Genomic DNA, 19,700 nt, shown 5'->3' on the forward strand with positions numbered 1-19,700 from the left:
ATGATGATGACAGGGACTGTGAAAACAAAACCCTAATCACACACAACTCCTCTTTACGTTCTGTTTCAGGTGTGTGAACCAGTAACCGCAGAACCACCCGTAGTGAAGGAACAACTGCAGGCGGTGGTGACAGGACTTCACCAAGAGGTCGTGCTGAGGTGCGTTGTTACAGCCACTCCAGCACCTAAGATCGAGTGGCTGAAGGATGGCAAGCCAGTGACAGGTGTGACAAGCTATGAGAACTTCACTGCCACCTTTACCATCAAGAAGACCATGGAGACCTCAGGCGGAATGTACACGTGTCGCGCCAGTAATGAAGCTGGTATGGCCGAGTGCTCTGCCACTGTGGTCATCCAGGGTAAGATTTTATGGTATTGTATTGTGTTACAGTACAGTAGTTTGTTCACTGTTCCCAGAAGAAGAGCAACATAATCTGTCATCCCTTATTTTTATTAGTTTTCTTGCTGTTTTTGTACTTCTTTACCCCAATATTTGGATCCTTCTCACACAGTTAATAGTACTGGTAAGTGTATTTAGAATGATGATGAAGAGAACAATAATGAATACAGTACACATCTTGCAGTACTAGATCATTAATTCCATAACACATTAGATGAAATTACACTGAAACTTACTTGAATAATGCATTATCTTTTCTTCACGCTGTCCTTAGATGGGAAAAAAGTAAGGATTGTGTATGACTGATAACTGGCTTTTTCAGAATCTCCGAGGTTTGAGTACGACGAATCACAGCAGGTGCAGCGTCTCATAGTGGGTGAGAAATGGCATGTGCCCATCCAGGTCATTGGCCACCCACGACCCAACATCAGATGGACCCGCAACGACAAACCTCTTGTGGTGAGTTTCCCTTGTTTTGTAGTGTCAAGAATTGATATACAATACTGTAGTTGGGTTGAAGTAGATCCTTTGCACTGTTGCTACTAGTAATGGTAGTAGTGGTTGTAGCTCTAGGTTCATTTGAAATGTTATCCCAATGAATTGCAGGCTGGAGCTGTCCTCCTTTATCAGTTCATTATCTTCCTTTTGATGGATATGGAGGGAAGTGAGGGACGTTTGTATAATCGGGCAGTGGAGCCACCCAGTTATTTCGGTGCCACCACCATGTCAAACCCCAGAGATTCAGTAGTCCTGTAGTGATGGTCATTAGTACAGTCAGGTTCAGTAGCTCTTTTACGTTGATGCCTAACTACTGTATGCTGAGAATTGATACAATTAGATCTAAATAGCTTAGTTTATATTGTTGCTAAGCTGTGCCAAACCCCAGAGGAAGGTAATAGTAGGAGTCTATAATTCCTCATCTTATAATGCAGTGAATTGGTATAGTCAGGTTCAAAATACAGTAGTTTTTTTACGCTCACTAGAGAGATTATGGTAGAGTCAGTGGTTTCAAGTCTTGCAGTTTTGGGAATAGCTAGTCAGGTTCAGTTCAGTAGCTCCTTTACATTGTTACTAAACTGTGCCAAAGCCCTAACTGTACTATTCTTCACTCAAACACTCTCCTGGGCCTGTTTTCTAGGTGACATAGTACTTGGCAGTTTAATTCTCCATGTCTTATATGAATATGCTTTTATATACTGTACTGTTTAGGCATTCTACATTGGTAATAAAATTATATGCATGAAAATAGCAAGGCCCAGCAAACAAAACGTCACTAAGGAAGAGATGCAGTGAAGGCTGAAGAGATGCAGAGGAGCCTTCTTAACTGATGAGAATATGATTCTTTTTCTTCTTGACAGTCTACGCCTCATATTGTGATCCGCACCGAGGAATCTGAGGGCAGCACCGACATCGCCATCCACAAGCTGGCCCTCGAGGACTCGGCTGTTTACACTGTTTTTGCCGAAAATTCAGCTGGCAAGGCACAGCTCAGCTTCAACTTGAGGGTTGTCGGTGAGCCTTTGCCTTCCTTCGTTGAGATGATAGTCACCTTGCTTTAGGATCTCAGCATTTCACCTTCCATTAATAAGATAGTCACTTAGTAATTCACTTCCCATTGATAAGATAGTCATCTAACTATTGGATCGCCACCTGACTATTAGATCTCATTATTTCGCCTTTCATTGATATGATAGTCACAAAGCTATTAGATCTCAGTATTTCACTTTTCATTTATACAGTGTCACCTAGCTTCTGGATATCTAGATTAATTAACCCTTTCACTGTTGTTTATTTACTTCTTTCTAATTAATTCAAACAAATAAGGGACGACTTAGAAACTAAAGAGGGAGAACTCCTACAATTAATGGGCCGAAAACTATATGATTGAACCTTTTCACTGCTGTAGATGCACTTCGGTTTTTATTCTCAGGCTAGTGTCAGATGATTTTGTTCACTTTAGAGATATCAAGGCAGTTAAAGGGTTGATTTTTAGTGGCAGCTCACAAGGATACGATCATTTTAACAGCACTGTATAGGTCATTCATTACATACAATCGCTATTAATAGGAAAGAAAAGAGAATGCAATAAATGTTGTGCAAAGAAGCAGCATTGTCTAATCCTGGTCCACTCTTAATATTGCACTTTTAATTCCACTTAAATATTGATAATTGTATGTTTGTAATACCATAACAGCCCATGTACGTTGTCAGAACTTTGGTTATGTAAATTTCTATGTTGACTTCAGTTTTTAGGGTTTTCATTTAATTCAGCAAATTATCCTTAGTGTTGTCAGATTGTATATTTTTAAGTTCTCACTTGCCTTTGTTATATTACATGTCATTCGTCACTAACTTTGATGTTGAATGATAGACATTGATTTTGTGAACCAGTCAGTAATTACAGTATGTGGTGTTTACTATTTTGTTATAAATCACCTGGTAACATATCAGGCCCTTGGAGTCAAGAAGAGGAATCAACCAAACACCTTCTTTGACATTCCACATTGCAAAGTTACCCAAGCAACATAATGTACAGTTTTGTAAATTAGATTTTCCATCTTCTGAGACCAAGTACATCAAGATGGTAGGGTTAGTCGCCCCCTTAGCATGCCTGTCTTAATTCCTGCCAAAATAATGGAGATGAGATGGTACCCAAATGCAGAGAATGACAAAGCATGAAATTTGGGGAACTGTCAGACAGCATACCCAGTATATATGGGTCAAGTCACATATCATTTAGATCTGCAAAAATCATTGCACCACCTAACCAGCAAAACTATCTGCACACACTTTTTCAGCAACCAGGGTATATTAAAAATAAGAAAGATGAAGAAAAAGATGAAAACACAAATTTCAAGCCTCAGTAATCTCTAAATCCCCTAGAAAACTGAGAGAGCATAGCCAGTGAAAAAAAAAAAAAAACACACACACACAAAATCATTCAGGCCCATGAAATCCTAGCTCCACCTCACAAGCAAAATCATCCACACAAAATATAAGAGATAAAGAACACAAACTTTTAGCCACACACATCTCAGAATTCATGTGGTTGATTTGTTGTTCTTACACTGAGGGCCTCATATTAACTATCTGTCACTTGTGGAAGCATCTCTTGTGGTGGCCATCTTACACTTAACCCAATTGTCTTATCACCACTTCCAAGCAGAAGAGGAGAAGGAGGAGCAGGTTGCACTCGAAGTCATAGAAGAAGAAGAGAAGAGGGGTAATAGTTTTAACTCCTTTATGTTTTCTGTTGTTCGCCACTACTACCAGAATTCCAGCCTGCCTGCCGTCGTGCTGTTTATATCCGCCCAATACTAACTGTTTTTATATGTAACATGTTTTTAGGAGGGCCATACAAGGCACCTGTGCATTTTTGAAGGACTATCATCCAGCAAGAAAATAACAACATATCTGTTTGTACAGAGAGATAGGAGGGGTTGTTTTTGAAAGCTGCTATTTTGTGCAACTTTTGCCATACATTTAATGCTAATATGCCTTTGCTTCAGAGATTTAATACACAATATAGGAATGCAAATGCATCACAGACTGCATACACAAAATAGAAATGCTGATGCTGTTTATGAAAACTAATAAGAGATGCAAGGACGTGAGATATTTTAACCAGTGGACGAGTATTATAGGAACAGTAACACAAAAGATATCACCACCATTTATGGTGACACACAGCATTTTTTTTTTTTTTTTCCATATAGAGCAACTTTGCTTCTCATACAGTCATACCTGGTTTTGCTTTTACAATATATACATTGATACAGCCATTCAATATTTACAAACGTGCATTTTAATCAACATGAAAATATACTTGTGCCTAAAATGTTTCCCCTTGAAATGAAATTTGCCACCTGTTTCCAATTTTTATATGTGAATGTGCCCGGTAATTATGCATATATGTGAGAAGACAGACATATATGTGTGTATGTGCATTATAATGCAACTGAATTCTCAATAGATTCATTTGCTTCACATCCAGCAATTTATTTTCTTTAACAAAAATGTTACTTTTTTGCATGTGGCCAAGTTATGTGTCCTCTTTATATTATTTGACCCTCCATTCATTCCTTAGTAATACACCAGGAAACTCCATTTGAAAATACAGTACGTATACATATTTGTGTCATTTAATGTTTGTTTTTATCAGACTAGGATTATCATTCAAAGATCTCATTTGAATTACCCATATGTCCGTAGAATATATCAGCACATTAAGAAAGTCATGACTATAATCGAAAGCCAGTGAACTGTAAGTATTACTGAAACAGGTCTTCAGTCAAAAGCATAACAGCAATATCCTTATGTGTTCCAAGAAGTAAATTTAGCAAAATAAAGAAAATATTGTATAAAATAAAATCTTAAGTTAAAATGAGTAATAACAGTAGGTTTTCTCCACTTACTGAGCAAACTGCTGGTCCTCAGCAGTATTGAGGAGAGTATTGGCCTTCCTTTGCAAGGGATGTCACCCAGAGACCTGATAATAAACAGAGGTGGGACAGTTTCAGGCACTGTGGTGAACCTGTAGTCTACTGAACCAATGGAATTACTTAACTTAGAAATTTTGTGGTTTATATGCCTGGTTTACAACAGCTGGATAGCTTAATAAACTTTGGATCTGCCAGACATACATATCTTAAGGTTTGATGGTGGGTAACAGAAGGACATTAGTGGCGTGAGGTGTCCAGTCTGCTTAATAAAGGCGCTCTGCATACTAAAGAGTCTCTAATACAACCTGCCCTGCCTCCACAGAGCGCCCTGCTGCACCCATGGGACCCCTGAAGACAAGCGATATTGGAACCACCTCAGTGCGACTCACTTGGCAGCCTTCACCTTACGATGGAGGCGTGGAAATTACCTCATACTATATTGAAAAACTGGAAAGCTCCCAGAGACAATGGCAAAAGGTAGCCGAGGTTACACCCGATATTCTGTCTTTCATGGTGCAAGACTTGCTAGAGGGCCATGAATACTTCTTCCGGGTGTTTGCCCAGAATGCAATTGGTGTATCAGATGCCCTCGAGGTGTCTGAGACCTGCATTCTCAAGAGTCCGTTCGGTGAGTACAATTTAGTTGAAAAGTGTTGTTATATTACTCTGAACCTTTATGTATAACTGAGCATAGCCTTTTTTGTCTCCAGATTCTTCAGTAATACATATCCCTATAGCAATGATAATCTGCTTTCAGCTCATTAAGCCTTTGTGTGCAGTTCACAAAGCTTCTGTTGACTGGTGTCCTAAGTTGAAAAGAAAATGAGTATGCTTGTGATTGAAAATGTAATTGCTAACTTTAGGTGTAAATTAATTTTGTTACTTATGAGTAATTACTCTCAGACATGTTTATTATACTGTAAATATATATATATATATATATATATATATATATATATATATATATATATATATATATATATATATATATATATTTTAAATTAAGTTATGGTATTCTCACTTCAGCAGTGATTCTTTATTATTTTTTATGCAGAGCTGATCAGTGATTTCAAATATGTTGCCCTGTGAGATCAGCAGGTCACTTTTACAACCCACTTATTACCTTTCATGATCCTTTAATAGTCATGTGCCCCATGGTCTTACACCTTCTCACCTTGAAACAGACAAACCTGGCCCACCACTTGGTCCCTTCGACGTGAGTAATGTCACAGAGTCTTCGCTGTTGCTACATTGGGATGAACCTGATTTCGACGGCGGCTCACCCATCACTCACTACACCCTGGAGAAGCGCGAGACCACCAAGAAAGCCTGGACCAAGGTGGCTCAGATCGATGCCCCAGTTACAGAATTCGATGTGACTGGGCTCAAGAAGGGAACTGCTTACTTCTTCAGGGTATATGCACACAATGCTGTTGGCCAAGGTCCGCCTCTGCAGCCGGACGAGCCAATCACAGCAGGCAAGAAGATCAGTGAGTAGAGCACGTGGCTGGGGTACTGCCCACGTGGAGCTAGCTGGGTGACCACCATGCACTCGCTCTGCCGATAGATTGAAACCAACTTTTTCAGCAGTGTTAACATTTTGCCACATACAGTATATCCATTGTTAGAACTTTTTAAAAAACTTATTGCAGCTACAATGTCTCTCATGATATTTATCCTTCATGACATAGTCAAACAACAAACTATCTCAGAATTTGCCACAACAATTAAAAAATATATTTTTAATTCCAGAAGACCCACACAATTACAACAAACAAGATCTCAAAATCTCTGCAGTTGTGACCCACATTACCAGACAAGATATCAAAATTACCTACTTAAAACATTGTAACAGATCAAAAAATTACAGTTTTTAAAAGAGGATTATATTTCTAATTAGCATAAAGCCAGTCGGCAGGGCGCGGGCGTCACACATACACACTTACACTCGGATACGTGCACATCCAAAGTCGTCATGTCTCTAGGGCACAACTGACGTCCTCACCATCACACACTGAACACAGTAGCATACCCGTGGCAGCACCAAAGCCGTAGTAAAGCCGCATGATCTTGGGCCAAGCATGAGAGGAGGCTCGGTTAGCTTCTGACACTCTTACCTGACTGTCCTTCCATGCGATATTCTTAAAGAAGGATCTTGAGTGGGAAGGCAGGACCCCAATTTTTTTTTTGTCATTAACCTTTGCTGCTGGTGCAGTAATTTTAGTAGTCTGGGGCATTACCAACAGTTAAAAGGAAGAAAGAATAACCTAATGGACCAATCAACTGTTAAGTAAAGGGAGGTATACTAAGTATCATTCATGTGTGTTCAGGAAGGTTAGGTTTAACAAGAAATATAACGAGTGAAAAATGGAGTTTGACCTCTCTGCACAGCTACTTCCCCCTCAAAAAAAAAAATGTGGAATGCAGGTTAATCACATTTTATCCCAAAAGATGTTGAAAATATGGGTATCAGTATTTCAGGGTTTGCCTTCCCATCCTGGATCTTATGACCATCTTTTTAAACAGAGAGGAAAGAATGTGTTTGCATGTTTCCAGCTTCTGACAGCCATGTTTAGAACAGTTTTGAGCTACAGATCTGGTTAGCCTGCATTCCAGTGAGTGCATTCAGCAGCAAGGTAGAAAAGCTAGACATGTTTTACTGTTGTAATAGGGTTTACAAATGACTGTCGGAAACTTGAGGCCTGTCTCCACCTTAAGTTATAAGAATATGGCTATTTGTCCCTCCTTTCAAGGAAGGACTGAGGACTGCAGGATTGTGATGAAAGCTGCCGGAGCATATCCACGGTTACACCAAGAAGCTGGCACAGATATTTCTTCATGAGTCCCCTTGTTCATTATCCTCATGTTCATTGTGTCAATAGAAGTACCCATTTCAACATTTTAAGTAGTGCCTTTTTTTTCTAGCTTCCGTTTGGTGATTACACTCATTTTAAGGGAGCTCTACTAGTGAAGGGATTAGATGTAATCTCCATTGAGCCCTTCATTACAGGTCTCACCATTTCTGAATAAAAGTACCTGACATTAGTAAGAATTTGAAATGCCAGATGTCTTTGGACAGAAATAGCTATCATTACACAGTAACAGCAACACTGAAATTGTTACAATTAGTCATGCACTGCATCAGTAGCAAAAATTTATGGGAAGATGTTTTTGTTGTGGAGAGAGTTGACTTACAGGTTTTAGCACTGAGATGAGCATTATGAAGGATGGTGACTAAATAACATTAGTCATAACTTAGTCAGAGGATAATTAGTGAAGTAAAATTTCAGGACAGTTAACATATATTTCAAGTTCTCTTATCACCAGCAGTAAGCAGTTAAAACATCTAGCTAATGAGAACCATTAATTTTTCAGATTAGTAAGTTGAATCAGTAAGTTCTCAAGTCATTTTGCTCACTGATCATTGGTTATGTCCTCAAGCATTACTGTAATAGTATGCTAGGCAGTATGAAATCAACACTGTGTCTGGGTAGTGGGCAAAGAGGTAGTGCATTGAGTTACAATCATGTGTGAGTTGTTGCATTTTGAGGTCAGTTTTAGGTTATTTTGCTCGAAGTACAGTAATTGTTGGTTATTACATTATTTGTCATAAATTGTGACATCATAAGGGTGACCAGAAGAAATTAATATGATGGGACTGGTTCTCTGCCTGCTTTTTCCGGATGATGTTTCAATGTACAAAATTGTTAAAGCTTGCCTTAACCTCATCTATGGGATGACATAATCTTTTTAACACTATTCTTGCTACTATGAGATGATTTTGTTAATTTTTAGAGACACTTTTCATAGTGTAGAGACCTTCCTTAGGAAAGGTTTGATACACCTTTCATGTATCCTTTCACTATGAAAGGTCTCCTAAACTGAAACAGTTCATCTGGCGGTATTGAAAATATGATAATAATGTCATATTGAATGAGTTAAAGTAAGCACATAGTAATGAAAGAATTTTGGACTCGCTGTAAATTCTTGTCGTAGAATTGTCTGGCATTGATAGGAGCTTCAATTGAGTAAATGTTTGTGTTGTAGCTATAGTTTGTAAGTGTCCTGGTTCATATCAAAACCATATAATTTAATTTTTCCCTGATCTAAATATAAAATTAAACTTGGATGAAACATTTGGATCAAATATACACTGGTTCCAAACAAGTCTTACAAAACTTGTTAGCCTTCATAATGCGGAGAGACATTCATTTACTTGGCAAAGGTTCTGAATTGAGGAAGAAATATCCCAGCCTACATGATTGTTGTTGAGTAATTTAAAAAAAAATTTATGCTTTGACACAGTTTCAAGAGAGCTGAGAAACATTTGACTTAGCCATTCCTGTTTCATTGGGAGTGAGGTTCAAATTTAGTATTGTATTGACATATTGTGAAGAAAAATAACTTAAGCCCAAGAATAGAAGTGTGAATAGGAAATATCAACCATTTTATCAAATGAGATTTTCTTCAGATGATCTCACAGATCTTGTATCACTGGCAGTGATCCTAATGAGACATTTACAATCAACATGAAGTTCGTTGGTAATTTTGTTATCTACATTACTACAAGATACTTGTTTAAACATTTGCCTTATCCTGGATGCATTTAAGTTCTTTATTCAGGCCAACACCAGGGTGATTTATGCAATAGAGACAAATCATTACAAAAAATTGACCTAAATTTTTCATCCAGGTTTGAATGAAATTTGGATTCCTGTATCATGCTGGATAATTTCCTGAAATGCGGCTCATTGAAGGTTCATACAATGGTGTTCCCGTGCTGTACACCAACAAACACAGCCCTGGACATTGATTCACAGATAAACTATCTATCAGTTCCTCTCATAGGTAAGATTAAGGAGGAATAGTAAGAAAAGGAGAGTAGAAATAATTTCCAAATCTTATTTTTCCTGCCTGCATATCAGTCTTGGCTATGAGAGGAATACCATCATAAGTTATGATGTGAATTGCGTCCCTGTCTTATACTTGTAGGCCAGCAAAGACACCAAAAAAGAGACACTACACCATCACCTGTGGTTCCATATGGGCATGTTACCTTTTGTTCTTTTGAAATATAGTGATATATAAATATTCAGGTAAAAATGAAATACTGATAGATTCCTTAACTATAATTTTGCTGTAGCAAAAATTCAGAGTAAAAATCATAATCCAGAAGTTATAATACTGAGCTACAGCCATTTATATATTTAAAGTACAACAAAAATTCAAAATAAAATCATACTCATTAACCTTATCATATACTGGAGCCATGATACAGCAATTAACCGATGACTGAGTAACAAAAGCTAAAAAACATTAAATGTCTTTTTATTTTATTTTCTAGCAGTTGCTAGCAGTTTTATTTTATTTCTTGTTGCGTCACTTTTATTGATGTATGCTTTCTTTATGTGCTTTTAAATCTAGTAAGCTGCAGGAGTGCCTGTATTTACTTAGAAAATACTGTAATGACATATTGTTGCATATCTCTGCTACTAATCCATATGCTAAGAATACTGAAGTGTCAGGGCAAGCTGAAGTACTGAGGAATTCTTCAGTGGCTTACTTACATCTCATCAGCAACTAGTTAATGAACTTCATCAAGTCATTAATGTTGATGAGTAACTTTCAAACATTTAGCAAAGTAACATGATTAATCATTTTTCACTGGACTGCCAACTTTTCGCTTCACTGTCTACGATATGTTACCTTGAATGTCTTTGATACCAGTATGAGCAGTAATACTTTTGAAGCATTTTTCATAGCACAGTAACAAGATTAACCTTTTGAATCCAGTGACATCATTATTGTTTTTTTCTTCAGATGATGTTATTCAGCTTACGAGAAACTTTTAGGACTGGAGTGGTTAGATATTGCCCATAAATATCTGCTTCAGCTACAAGGACATTCTCTGAAGCTGATTAAAGTATTTTCAAGGAAGAAAATATATACAGCAAAGAGGTGTCACTGCACTGATAAAGGTTATTCATTTTTTTTTTGGACTGACAAATATCATTGCTCCATTGCCTATCAGACGTAACTTTGTTCATTTCTCTCCTTTATCGAGGATATCGGGTACCTGATGCCCCCTCAACCCCTATAATGCTCATGCTTCTTGTTCCTGCCTTTTGTAGCACCCCCATCGAAGCCCAACAACCTCCAGGTCATCGATGTTACCACAAAGACTGTCACGTTGGCATGGGCTCCACCAACTACCACAGGAGGCGCTGATCTGATGGGTAAAGAGCTGACAGAATGTACCTAACAAATAGATATTTAGTTAGTTCATGTAGATATGTTAGACAGTTAGGTTTGCTAATAAAGAACTGGTAATTATAGCAGCAAGTAATATTATGAGTGTTGCATTGACTTGGACTCCACTGACCACAACAGGAGATGGTGATTTGATGGTTAAGGAGTTGGCAGAATGTACTATACCTATAGAGAGTTAGTTAGTTCAGGTAGTTATGTTAACCTGTTAGATTTGCTGTATAAGAGCTTGTAACTGCAGCAACAATTTTCCAGTATGTTAAGGATGCTTTGATTTGATGGATAGGATATGCCAGCTGTTTAATCCACACATACAGTAGTTAGTCAGTTAGTTGTGTTTGCTAATGAATAGCTAGTAATAATACCAGTCCACATTTTTGTGTTATGTAAATCTGTACAAGAACCCTAATGGGTAAGAGCTTGGCAGGTAATTGCAGATACTTAATTAGTGTGCTAGACTTGTGGATTAAAAGATGGTCATTGGAACAACACTTGATAGATTTCAAATTTTCAGGTTACGTGATTGAGCGGCGTATGACCTCAGAGAAGAAGTGGTCGGTCGTGGACACCGTAGACGCATCTGTAACCCTGTACTGTGTGGAGAACCTGATTGAGAAATCAGAGTATGAGTTTAGGGTGTACGCCGAGAACCCGGTTGGCCGCAGTCTCGAACCGGCCATGACGGAGCAAGTTAGGCTAAAAACCCATGCTAGTAAGTGCCTTGATTTTGTAGTGTTGTTGTTGTTGTTGTTGATATTGTTGTGTCCCTGGATCAGGTCAGGCTAAAAATTCATGCTAGTGTTGATATTATACCATTGTTGTTGCCCAAGTTCAGCAGAAGTAAGAATTCAGGATCATAAAACTAAATTACCATCAGGTCATAAACTAAATAACTTAATAACCATCTGAGGATTGGAACTAAACCACTGTCTGAAAATCAAAACCTAAACCCTGTCCTTATTCCACAGCCCCACCCTCACCACCCACTGCACCCCTGGAGGTCCGCCCCACAGGCCCCACCAGCCTAATGCTCGAATGGGGCGCCCCAGAGAGCGACGGGGGGGCACCACTACTTGGGTACATCATTGCCATCAGGGACATCAAGAGGACCATGTGGATTGAAGTGGGTCAGGTTGGAGCGAACTTCACCAGGTTGCATATTAAGGAACTGCAGGTATGTATGAGGATATAAGTACACATAAACTCATAAATACACACACATATGCAAGCAAATACAGTATATGTGCACATACTTTCCTAGACACATTTTCAAATTCATATACACACATGAATATCATACAATCAGACATACACACAAACATAAAGGAACTGTAGGTAGGTATATATAAGCACAGAAATACACACATTCTCATGTAAACACACACGTTCTTTCATACAAAGATATGCAAATACCATAAATAATCACACGGATACATTGACACAAGCATGAAGGAACAACAAATATGTGTGTGTGTGCACATGAAAACATATTTACTTTCATACACACACATGAATACATAATCAAACATAAATATACACATTCAAGAACTGCAGGTTATGTATTATTGAGCACATAGACATACAGAAGCACACTAATTAGATGGAAATTTGATAACAGAAATCATGCAGTCATGAAAAGTTACTGGAGAATGTAATCAAATGATTCATCCATTATTTCAAAATGTATAGACATAATTTTCAAATACTTTTTTATTTTACTTTCTTTTCTTTTAGTGGTAGATGAGAGCACTCACCTTAGGCTCACTGGATGTAGTACTGCTCTCGGGTGTCTGCCCTTTCCTCTCTTTCCTCCTTTCCTTCCTTCCTCCTCTGTCTTTCTTTACTTCATTCTTTCTTCGTCCTTCTGCCTACAGGTGACTTAACACTCCCTCTTTTGTCTTTCTTTACTTCATTCTTTCCTGTTCCTTCTGCCTGTGGGTGACTCTACACTGAGTGACAAGTCGAATGGTTTCCTGTACACCAGGAAACCATTAACTGTGCTGGGTGATAACCATATACTGTAACTAAATTATGGTGCCTGGTGGTTCAGTGGGTAATTGTGGCACTCCAGTCGGATTGAGCCAGTGAAAGTTTATATCCAGGGGATGGTTGGGGTTTATTGCTCATGTAATGCTACTCAGGGATGAGTGAGGCTGGTCACTCTCATCTTAAATGTCAGGACCAACTTGCCTAGCCCTGGGTTCCTACGCTTCTCATGGGGCAGCTTAGGATTGGATGAAGGATGGATGGATGGAGTCTTTTCTTTTATTTTTTGAAGCAACTGTACATCTGATATGAGAAAGTGAGGATAATAGATCAAGTTACTTTTACTTTGCATTTACTAACCCTAATTTATTTTCAGGAGGGACACGAGTATTACGTTCGAGTGTTCGCCCGTAACGAGGTGGGTGCCAGCCACCCACTTGAGACGGAGGAGCCAGTCAAGATAGTTCGGCCAGACGGTAGGTTTTCCCCTTCCCACCACACCCTCATTCTGTATATTCTTCCTCATGCACATACATATATATCCTCCACACATCCTTTAACTTCACTCTGCAGTCCACCAGGTTCATGCCTTTTGAGCCTATAAGTGCAACAATTCTTTTTTAACATCTGCACATCCATCCTTTATACCCTCCTTCAAGCCCCTTTCCATACATCTTTTACCTACCCTTGTTTTTATCTTTTCCACATGCTTTTACATTCATTTAAACACCTCTTTCAACTTCACTCAAACCCCATTCCACATCTTCATTCACCCTTATATTCACCACCACCGATCTCCAGATTCACCTTCATTAATTTTTTTTATTGACTGTTAATCCTTCCTTCATATTCACTTTATCTTCTTCTTCCACCAACCTTCATTTCCATGTATACATCACCATCATCCACCTTGCATCCACTCACACCTGTTCCACACTTCCTTCAGTTGCCAACTTCATTACTTTCTTCATTCCTTGCATTTACATTCTCTGTTCTCTATACACCTTCACTCTTACCTTCATCATCTATCCATACACCCACATACACTCTTCCACCAACCTATCAGATTTCCTCTACACATCTATACTAAACAACCCCCCCACACACACACATACACACACTACTACCCCAGAGTCTATTGGTGGCCCTTTTCTTGTGTCTTGAAATCTCCTGCCCTTTGCACGAAAGTAATATGGTTTTTCATTTTAATACATAAATAAGATTCATCAGTAAATGTGTAAATCAAAGAATAATCTGATTTTTTTTAGCTAGTGTAATTATTATATTTAAAATCACATAAATTACTAAATACCTTCAGTTCCCTGACCTAATTAAATAAAGTGATCATCCTTAACCCTCATAAATAGGCTGGTACTTCTTAAACTCTTATCAAACATTCCTCTTGTTGTTCTGATGATTTTTCCCCATCTTGGACCTATTACACTGAGATTCTGCATTTTCTAAGTACGTATTGGATAGGCATGTTGGAGCATATTTCACACTCCGGACCCAAAAAGTACCAAGAGGGTTCACATTTATGGTATTTCATTTCGTATGTAATACAAAGGAATTCACTTCATCATATTTTTCACCTTTTTCTACCCAGATATAGAGTTTCATGCATTGTTTTATTTTTGGATATAATCTAATTTTTCTGGTATTTTCTCACATCGTTCATTTCACCAGTCGTAATGTAGGGATCAGAAATTTTTGTGCACAGTTGCCTTTCATATCGTACACTGCGGGGATAATCTCATTTTTCACGCTCACTACTTCATACTGTGGTAAGTAAATGCTCATTCCATAATATTATCTCATGTTAAAGTTATATCACTTTTCAGCTGGTTTGGTATATTGCTGCATGTGTAACTCTCTTACCTTTTTGGTGTTATAATGCAATTATTTAAAATTCATATCTACCTTTTGACCATTCACAGAAATTTTTATTTTTTATTTTGAAAATTTCACAACTTACCCATAAGCATGATAGAAAATCACATGTAATTTTGTTGTACATTTTTTACATTTAAAAAATTTACTTTCTTTTCTGAGATTTGTACTGCCTATGGTAGAAAATCACATGTAATCCTATGCAACGTTTTTGCTATTCACCTTTTATTTTTATTTTTTGTTATTTTTTATTTTTTTGAGAAATTTAGTTCTCAAAATGTATTCATTTAAAGTCATATAAAATCCTGTGCCATTAATAGTGTGCCAAAATAATTAAACTTTGCTACTCAGCATATACGTTTTTAAGTACAGTACGAGTATATAAATTTATTGTCACTGATACATAACCTGAATGGCCTACAAAAGCTTCTATAATCAAATATTTTTTAAAACTGAATTTTTGAAGTTTTCTCAACCCATGTGTGCATCCCACCTGCCTAAAAGCATCGACCATCACAGCTGCCACCGTCTTCTAATTATGTTCTGACACTGACTGATGATTTTTGTATTTGACAAAGCCTTATAATTTGACACCAAAATCGCCTGGATTGTATAATGACCATAACTGCAAACTTAAGCTGTCAAATGTCTTGCCCAGTTGCTTTATTCCATTGCTAACCATTAAATCCTTATAAGAAAAATATATGAGCTAATAGGCTGTGATATTACCCTCTACAAGAAAAGTAACCAGTGTAAATTGCATGTATATTTGTAAGGTAGCTAATGACTGATAAAACTGTCTAATTATAAGGTACTCATCAATGTTTTGCAGATTTTTAGATTATGGATTGCGTATTGAATATTCCAGGTTTTTAGGTGGAGTGCATTTTTGCCTTTCAGTCCACCATTAATTGCAGAATTGAATTAAGGTAGTAATGATGGTTATTTGTAAGTGTTAATCTTGAATTCACTTGTTAGGGAATTTGCAGATTGTCATTAGCATAGAGAATATTTAAGACCACAGGAATTCTCACATCCTACAGCATAACCTGGTTCTGTGTAGAGAAAAGAACAGGGCATTAGAAAAGTCTCAGTAAAATAGAAATCACTCACTCTGCCATACATTGCATTTCTGCACCTCACAGCCCTGTACACTTGACATCACACACTGCCACCTCTCACAGTCAAACATTTACACTGTGACATCTCACATGCACCACACTGCCACACATCTCTCAGACTTTACACTTCAGCACTTCACATTACTTGTCCTCACATTCATCAGACACAACTGCTACATTTTGCAGCTTTTACAACACACTGTCACATCTGACACACACCTCACAGTCACAGCTCATGCTGCCATGCATCTTACACACTACATACTACCCCCCACCACACACACACACACACACACACACACACACTTCACAAATAGTACCACACCTCACATACACCTCACTCTGTCACAACTCAGACACACCACACACAGACACGCTTTAAACAGTACTTCACTTTACATTGCCACATCATGCACTACTGCACCTCCCACTGCCACACACACTGCCACATCTCATGGTTAACCACACACTGCCACGTCTCCCATCTCTTATTGCTTAGAGACTCCTTTAATTCCTCTATTTAGCATTGGACGGTGCCTTGTGTAATTTATGTTTTTAAGAAGAACAGAAGCGGAAACTACATGATGGCTATCAGATCAGGTTGCATCTCACTGCTGCTGAAGTCACCCAGGAGATACAATACATGGCCCCTTTAATGCCCTGCACATTGGCTGTATATTCCTGAGATCAGGAGTTCTACATTTTGGGAAGATCAGGAGAACAACAACACATTGTCCATAAGGTTATATAAAACCAGACTGCATGCCACTGCAGAAGCTCCAGATGCTTGCCTCCTGTAATCTTCTACACATAGGCTATTAGCTGTCAGCTTAAAGTTTTGAGAAGATCAGAAGAGCACACATTGGCTGATAGATTATGTAAGATTAGATGCATGGTATTGCTGAAGCTCCAGCAGATATATGCTTCCTGTACTTCCTTTGATCCTTGATGCAGACTTTATAGGTTTGTTGAGTCAGGGGTCTTATGCTAGAAGATCAGGCATTTCATGCTTTAGGAAGATCAGGAGAAGAAACAAGAAATTCACTATCAGATTATCTATGGGCAGATTGCATGCCACTACTGAAGCTATTCAGGGGGTGTATACCCCTTGTTATGCCCTGTAAATTGGCCTTTAGAGTAGAATACATTGAGATTAAAAGGAAAAACACATTGGCTTTCAGTTTAAATAATACCAAGTTATATGCTGCTACTACAACTTCTACTGAAGAACCACCAAGTTTGTACCCCCTGCAAAACCTTTGGTCCTTGGTGCAGACTTCATAAGATCAGGAGATCAGGTGGTTTTATGTTTAAGATCAGGTTGCATACTACTCCTGAAGCTCCAGGAGGTTTTGTGCCCCCTCGTAATGCCCTTGGTCCTTGGTGCAGACTTCACGGAGTTGCCTGAAGATGATAACGCCCCATCCCTGTCCTACTCCACTACGGAAACCCTCTCATGGATGCGTGAGGCTGGGATGGACGCCGATATCTACTCCTATGCCCGTGGCCGTCTCCTGAACAGGGACGAGTACTTCTTCAAAATCTGGCATCGTGGAATAGATAAACTCGGCGGAGGCGAGAAATAATGATGTACTGTAATATAGTTTTTCTCAAATCATTTCCTACACATATCCCTTTAGTTGCATTCTTTTTAAATATTAGATATGTCTTTTTCTTAGTTTTTTGTTTTTTCAACTACGAAGGATACTTTTCCGACATGGATAGGTCATGGATTTGTGTCCACACTCATTCCTGATATGGAGAAAGCCCCTTTTTCCGAACTGAAGTTGTATTTACTATTTACTGATGAACATATGATTTTTCAAATGTTCTTGACTGTTACTATATTGACCTATGACATCCATTCATATGATGGGTGTTCCAAGAGAAGCATTTTATGAGATAAGGACCGTATTCTATGTGGCATAGGAGGCTTTGTAGCACTTCTTCCTTCGCAATTTATTTTCCATGTTACACCTTTAATATTCTCTCGTATGTTATTTATGTTGTTATCATATCAAAGTAGCTTGCACTGATAGCATACAAGAGGACACTGAACTGTAATATGCAGAATAAATTACTAAGAAACAGGTGTTAGGGAATCGCTAGAGCCACCTAAAATACAGCCCAGACTTGTTCGCCACAAGGTGCGTGGTCGTGGAGGTCTCGGTGGGAATCTTTCAATATGGTGTCATCCACATTACCCTGATATGTTCACCTGTGCACACAACGATCTGACCCGGAAGATTCCAGCTGTGATTCTTACATGGCTTACTCTGAAAGAAGCTGCTGCCTCTGTAAGCCACTATTCCAGCCCATGGACCAAAACTTTGTGGCAGTACAATTGAAATATGAATCCCTATTTTTGTGTACTGTGTATATATTGTATGTGTCTGTCTCACCTGTATACTCAAGATGGATTAATATTATCAAGTGGCTATCAGAGTAAGGGTAGAAGAGATATGATTTATTATACAATGATAGTTATATTCAGTTCATGCAACTTTAGATACTTTCTGTTGTGAATGTACTGTGATATGGGAAACTCGCTTATGATGGCAGAATGCCTGACTAAGAAGAATCAGATTATCTATTGAGTTGTGTTGCCTTTGTTTATCCCAGAACTTTGGTAAGCCAGTGGTCCCTAACGCCTTGTGTGAACTTTGAGTCATTGCTGCTGCTGTATTTACCATCATAAGACTCGTTGATACAGGGCACTAAGGACCACTGAGCAGAACCAGCACAATACAAAAGCCGATAGAGAGAATGGACAAATGACACATAAGCTGCTGCAAATTTAGTCTAGTCAACCATCTCTGTCTTGCCTTCTCTCTCTCTCGGCTTGACTTAGGCTTGTTGTGTAGATTGGCAATAAACTTATTTAGCTCATATGGACTTTTCTTCTCATAACAGTGCCCTCTCTGGCACTGAAAGCAGCTGGACAAGATGTGACAGCTTTATTATCTTACATAAGAAATTTTTTAGTACTGAATGAAGGTAATTGGCAGTTAGTGGCATTTTTCAAGTTATGTCATTGGTCCATTGCTTGTAGACAAGTTTAATTCACTGTTTCAGATGACACTGAGAAAACTGAAAAATGCAAAGCTGGTAAGAACCATATATTGGAAAATATTAAAACCTTTCATGAATACTGGTACTGTAATGTGATTTTCTATCCAAAATGAGAAACTTTTTTGCTATGCAGAACATTTTTATGGCATACATATAGAGTTCATGTAGAGTATTAAAAACGCAGTTCATAAGACAGCAGTACACCATTAAGGCTTCAGAAAATTCATTTGAAGAAACTGACTTGGAGGGTTTGTGAGAGTTAGGTAGTTGGGAGAGACTGGCTAGGAGAGTGGATGAGTGAGGTCTTGGGACAGGGGGAGACAGGATGAGGTGGAAGAATGGAGTAGAGATGTACAGTATGTAAGAGACAAGGTATGTCAGTTTGAGAGAGAGTAGCCTGATGGTGGACAAAAAGGTGATAATGGAGACGTTTCATTTGTGGCCGCCCATAACAGAATCAAGATTTTGCTGTAGATCAGTAGAGAAAGGTAGGCAAATAGATAGGTAGGTAGGTAGCCATGAG

The 19,700-nt window shown here is 38.4% G+C and overlaps 1 protein-coding gene across 1 annotated transcript in view; it reads left to right on the forward strand.

Annotated features, from left to right (window-relative positions):
* Nucleotides 1-18,994, forward strand: part of LOC145407519 (uncharacterized) — a 280,710-nt gene extending 261,716 nt beyond the window's left edge. Inside the window, exons 100-110 of the mRNA XM_080278443.1 lie at nucleotides 70-358; nucleotides 722-858; nucleotides 1,758-1,911; nucleotides 3,566-3,622; nucleotides 5,164-5,469; nucleotides 6,026-6,331; nucleotides 10,973-11,077; nucleotides 11,623-11,820; nucleotides 12,077-12,282; nucleotides 13,471-13,570; nucleotides 17,495-18,994. Coding sequence (XP_080134569.1) covers nucleotides 70-358; nucleotides 722-858; nucleotides 1,758-1,911; nucleotides 3,566-3,622; nucleotides 5,164-5,469; nucleotides 6,026-6,331; nucleotides 10,973-11,077; nucleotides 11,623-11,820; nucleotides 12,077-12,282; nucleotides 13,471-13,570; nucleotides 17,495-17,691 — 2,055 coding nt within the window. The 3' untranslated portion in view covers nucleotides 17,692-18,994. The remainder of the gene's footprint in view (nucleotides 1-69; nucleotides 359-721; nucleotides 859-1,757; nucleotides 1,912-3,565; nucleotides 3,623-5,163; nucleotides 5,470-6,025; nucleotides 6,332-10,972; nucleotides 11,078-11,622; nucleotides 11,821-12,076; nucleotides 12,283-13,470; nucleotides 13,571-17,494) is intronic.
* Nucleotides 18,995-19,700: the final 706 nt, after the last annotated feature.

Source organism: Coenobita brevimanus, chromosome 73 (assembly GCF_032717465.1).
Source record: "Coenobita brevimanus isolate Jiangsu-jjx chromosome 73, ASM3271746v2, whole genome shotgun sequence".
Taxonomy (NCBI): domain Eukaryota; kingdom Metazoa; phylum Arthropoda; class Malacostraca; order Decapoda; family Coenobitidae; genus Coenobita; species Coenobita brevimanus.